The sequence below is a fragment of the Callorhinus ursinus genome, unplaced genomic scaffold (genome assembly GCF_003265705.2).
Source record: "Callorhinus ursinus isolate GAN/ISIS: 27379988/994484 unplaced genomic scaffold, GSC_fseal_2.0 scaffold3, whole genome shotgun sequence".
NCBI lineage: Eukaryota > Metazoa > Chordata > Mammalia > Carnivora > Otariidae > Callorhinus > Callorhinus ursinus.
Window position 1 is genome coordinate 88,495,719 of NW_027397065.1, and position 4,516 is coordinate 88,500,234.

The 4,516-nt window shown below is 56.5% G+C and overlaps 1 protein-coding gene across 1 annotated transcript in view; it reads right to left on the reverse strand.

The window, feature by feature from the left end:
- Window positions 1–379, reverse strand: part of UBE2QL1 (ubiquitin conjugating enzyme E2 QL1) — a 42,619-nt gene extending 42,240 nt beyond the window's left edge. Inside the window, exon 1 of the mRNA XM_025867548.2 lies at window positions 10–379. Within this exon, the coding sequence (XP_025723333.1) occupies window positions 10–321 (312 nt within the window). The 5' untranslated portion in view covers window positions 322–379. The remainder of the gene's footprint in view (window positions 1–9) is intronic.
- Window positions 380–4,516: the final 4,137 nt, after the last annotated feature.

Sequence of the window (4,516 nt, forward strand, 5' to 3'; positions counted from 1 at the left end):
GGCGCCCGCCGCCCGCTCCCGGGGGCCCCCGGCGCCCGCCGCCCCCGCCGCCCCTGCGGCCGGCTGCGGCGGCTTGTCGCGCGGGGCCAGCTCCGCCGCGCGCTTGCCCTTGCCCTTGCCGGGCCCCGGGCTCGCGTCGCCCGCGCCCCCGGGGGGGTGCTGCTGGGGCTGCTTGTGGCCGCCGCTCTTGGCGCCGCCCTTGCCGCGCAGCGACGCGCTCTGCTGGCCGCCGCCGCCGCGGTGGTTGTGGTGGTGCTTGGGGTCCTCCGTGTCCCGGTTGTGCAGGCGGATGAGCCCGATTTTGCGGAGCAGCGTGGCCATTTTAGGCTCGGCGCCGGCGGGGGGCTCCCCTCGGCTCCTGCCCCCGGAGCCCGCGAGCCGGGGCGCGGGGGGCGCGGGGCGGCGGCGACGGAGGAGCACTCAGCGGGGCGCGGCGCGGGCCACCCCCGGCGCCGGCGGCCGTGGCGCAGCCGAGTGGGCAGCACGCGCGCTCGCCGGCCGCTGTGTCGCCGCTGTCATATGACGGGGCCCGCTCCGGCTCGGGCTCCGGCCGCCTGGCGAGGGCAGGCGTGCCGCGGACGCGGCGCGGCTGGCCGTCTCCCGGCCGGTCCCTGGGCGCAGCCCTCGGAGCCCGGTGTCCGCGGTCCTTTGTGCGCGGCCGCAGCGGGGCTGGCCTCGAGTCCGAGCACCGCGCCGGGGCGCGCAGAACCGCCCGCAGCGCCCCGGAGGCAGCGAGGTGGCCGCGGGCTCGCGCCGTGCGCCCCCGCCGTGCCGCGCTGGCGGCTACCGCGGGGCCCCAGCCGCTGCCTCTCGTGTCGCCGCCGCTGCGGCTGCTGACATTGCAGAGGCGGCTGCTCCGTCTGAGCTGAGCGCGGCGCGGAGGGGGCGGCCCTGCCGGCCGTGGCGGGGGGGGGGGCGCGGGGCGGAGCCGCGGGCTTGCCTGCGCCGTGCCGCCCCCGCCGCCCGCCCGCCGCCCGGCTCCCGCGGCGACGCGCCACGGCCGCTGGGGGGAGACAGTAGCGCGCGGCGGGCTGGCCGGGCGCCGGGTGCGGGGTAGCGGCTCGGGGCCGAGCGTTTCTCACAAGCTGGCGGAGGCCCGGGAGCCGCGGGAGAAGGGGCACGCGCGCGCACTGATGGGGGTCGCAGAGGCCAGGGTCCTTCGGCCCGGGATCCGGGCTCGCCATGGCCCCTGGCCCGAGCCTCCGACCTCGTTTAACCTCCTTAGAGAAATCCGGAGGGGGAAGGGGTGTCGGGAAAGGGTAGAAAGCAACCTGTTTATGGATTCCCTGGGACCAGATGGAGCCCAGTGTCCCACACAGCAGTCCTGGGCCGGCGGAAGCCCAAGACTAGGGGACAAGCAGCGGGGACGCTTTCATAAAGACCGATCGAGTAATCAGGGCCTGGCGGGGAGGATGATGGAAGCGTGCCCGCCGCAAAGCCCCTAACGAATAACCCTCTCAAGTCACAACTTTAAGGGGTGAACGTTATGCGAATTTACCCGCTCCAGCCCGGCTCCCCTCCTGCGCCACACGCCAGAGGGTCCCTGCGTTCAGAAAAGGGGAGGAGAGGCCCGCTGAGCATTGCCTTTTGGGTCTTTCCCAAAACTGCCGGGAAACAGGGAAATGCATCTAGCGCTGGCGCAGGCGAGTGCTCAGGGCACAGGGCTGGCCCCTCTGCGCCCCCCACCCCCACCCCCGGAGTCCCTGGCACCCGTGGCTAACCCTGGGATCCCCCGCGGAAGGGAAGGGTATCCTCCTCCAGCCTGGAGGCTTCCACCCCTCTTCTCCCTTTCAGCCTTTAACCCATTGAAACTTATTTTTATCTGGTGAAATTTCAAGCAAAAAGCTTGTTCAGTGCTCCAGAAGCTGGAACAACCCGAAGACCAGTGAAGCTCAGAGGTTTGCAGGAAGCGCGCTACGCCAATTTGCGCAATGGTGAGAGGCGTGTCCATCTCCTTGCAATACTGGAGAAATTACCCCATAAACCTCAATGGCTAAGAACTCTAAACTTCACTGCTGTCCCAGACTTGGCTTTCAACTTGGGAAGCCTCTGAGTTCATCAGCAGAGCGTGTTCATTCAGGTGCTACCATGTTTTGTTTTGTTTTGTTTTGTTTTTAAAGCCTCTTTATCATTTTCAGTTTTTCCAAATTATTAAATATTTTCGCGGCGAGAAATAACTCTTCAGGTCGCTGCGGAGACTAGCAGAGACCGAATGGTTCTGGAGCTCAGTTTTCTGGGGTTGCCTACAGGGAAAAAGAGGTGTTAGCCTAAACCTCACCAGCTTGGGGCAATGAGCTAGGCGCCTGCACCCTGAGGCAAGGTCCCCTGGAGAGAGGACTGTATACAAAGGCACGTATCCTGGAGGCTGTGTTCAGGTGGGCAGGACTCAGAGCAGTTCAGGGGTCCAGGCAGAACCAGTGGTGGTGACCTAGTTTCAGCTGAAACTGACTGAAGGTCTCCTTGTCCGGGTCTCATGGGCTTTTCTGGTGACCTCATTTTGTCCAGCTTTGTTTTGTGAGGATAGGTTGAGAAGGAAGATGATGATGTCTTGTCTGTAAAGTCCTGTGAGTTCATTTAATCTGCAAGAAGAGGGGTATGCGGTGGACGGTGACGTATGGGCAGGCATTACACGTTTTCTCATTTTATGGCCTCAGAAGCCCTCTCGAGTTTTGTCTGACCCATTGTACTGATGAAGAAACTGAGTTCCAAAGATGCTCAACAACTGGCCCAGCTCAGCCTTGTGCTGCGACTTACACCCTGGTCCCCTGCCTCCCAGCCTTGTAGTCTGGATTGACCAGCTGTCCCCGACAGCACAGTGCACAGCCAGGACGCTGGCTGGGTGGGGTATCAGCACCAGCCCCTGGCGGATGAGAAAACCCCCACCAGAATGGCTGTGACTGTCATTGCCACAGTCAGCTGAACTTGGGTGAGGAAGGCCTCAGGGAAACAGTTGTGGCAGCGACAGTGATCATTTCTACCTGCAGCAGGGAGGTCATCCAGTGTGATTTGGGAATGGTGTAGCCAAAATCCCAGGTAGCTATCATAAAACCCTTATATTTGAATGGGATTATTACTAGGGTGGTCACATAATTTATTATCTGAATGCAGATACTTTTTGAGAGTGAAATGCTGGCCAAAGCAGGACCGACCAACACCCAAGATGGTAGTCATCTTACTTAGTATCTATCCATCATACTTACAGCATCTCTGATCAGCTCTTGAAAGGGCAAAAGCCCAATGTTAGTGAAAAAAAAAAAAGGAAAAAAAACCCTAGATTTATAACAAGAGGGGAAGCGGTAAGTAAATTATACTTAATCCACTTGAGGGTGTATTACGCAGCAATAACATTATAGTTATGAGGATTATATAGCAAAATGAAAATATTTATGATCCACATAATAATTTTAAGTGAGAAAGCAGAGCAAAATTATATCCACCCTGTAGCTACAACAACATAAAACTATGCATAGGACAAAAGAGGAGTTGGAGAAAAATTTACATAGTAACAATTATGACGGACCCAAACATTTGCTTCAGAGTCAGCATGGTAGGGAGATGCAGGGGTGGGAGGAGGACCCGTATGGTTTGTAAACCTCCCTCATTCTTTTATCCCAGAAGATTCTAGAAAGTTCTACCTCTCAGCAATGTGTAGAAGTTACCATTTGTTGATATAGTTATTTTTTTACTTTGATTTTCAAATATTCCGAAAAGGAATATATTGCAGTTATAATGAAAAACTGTTAGCAAATTTAAAAATTAGCTTATTGAATAAGTTCACATTGAGACAGTTGAACTGAGAGCATTTAGTTAAATAAAATAATGTTTAAGGCAGTTGTTGGTCTCTTGCTTCTCTGTTCTCAAGCAGTGATGGGGTGGGGAAGGGGACGCTTTGGGAATGTCTGCAGAAAGAGCCTTTCCAACCTACCACGGAAGGGAGGGAGGAAAAGAAGCTGGTTGTCTTAGTCACTGATCCTCTGGGAATGGCCCTCTCCCTGCCAGTGACTCTCCCATGAGCATTTGAATCAATGGTCCTAGGGGCCAGCTTTCTCCAGTTGTGGTTTCTATAGAGAGATGATGAAGTGGGGTTTGCCCATTTATTCTTTGCCTCAGAAGACTACATCCCAGTTTGTCTATTTCTTCATGAGCTCCAATCTTGTCGTCACAAAGCCGTCAACCAGACCACCTCAAAATACCTGCTCCCAGCTCATACACACTGTTCATTCTCTCAAGCGAAGGTGTTAAGATTAGTATCAAAACTCAAAAACATTTCCTGCCAGAAGAGTTCGCTCCAAGGCAGCATAGTGTGGATCTCTGATGTCAGCAGGTCACACGGCAATTTATGCCATTCACTTAGGGATCACCAAAGCTGGCACTTAGATGCACTTGCCACACCTGAAGTGCCATCCCAAGCACTATATATATTCACTTAATTTTCACTAAGTCGGTACCTACTAAGTACGTGCTGTATTTGTCTCCACTTTATAGATGAGTAAATCGAGGCACAGAGACATTGAGG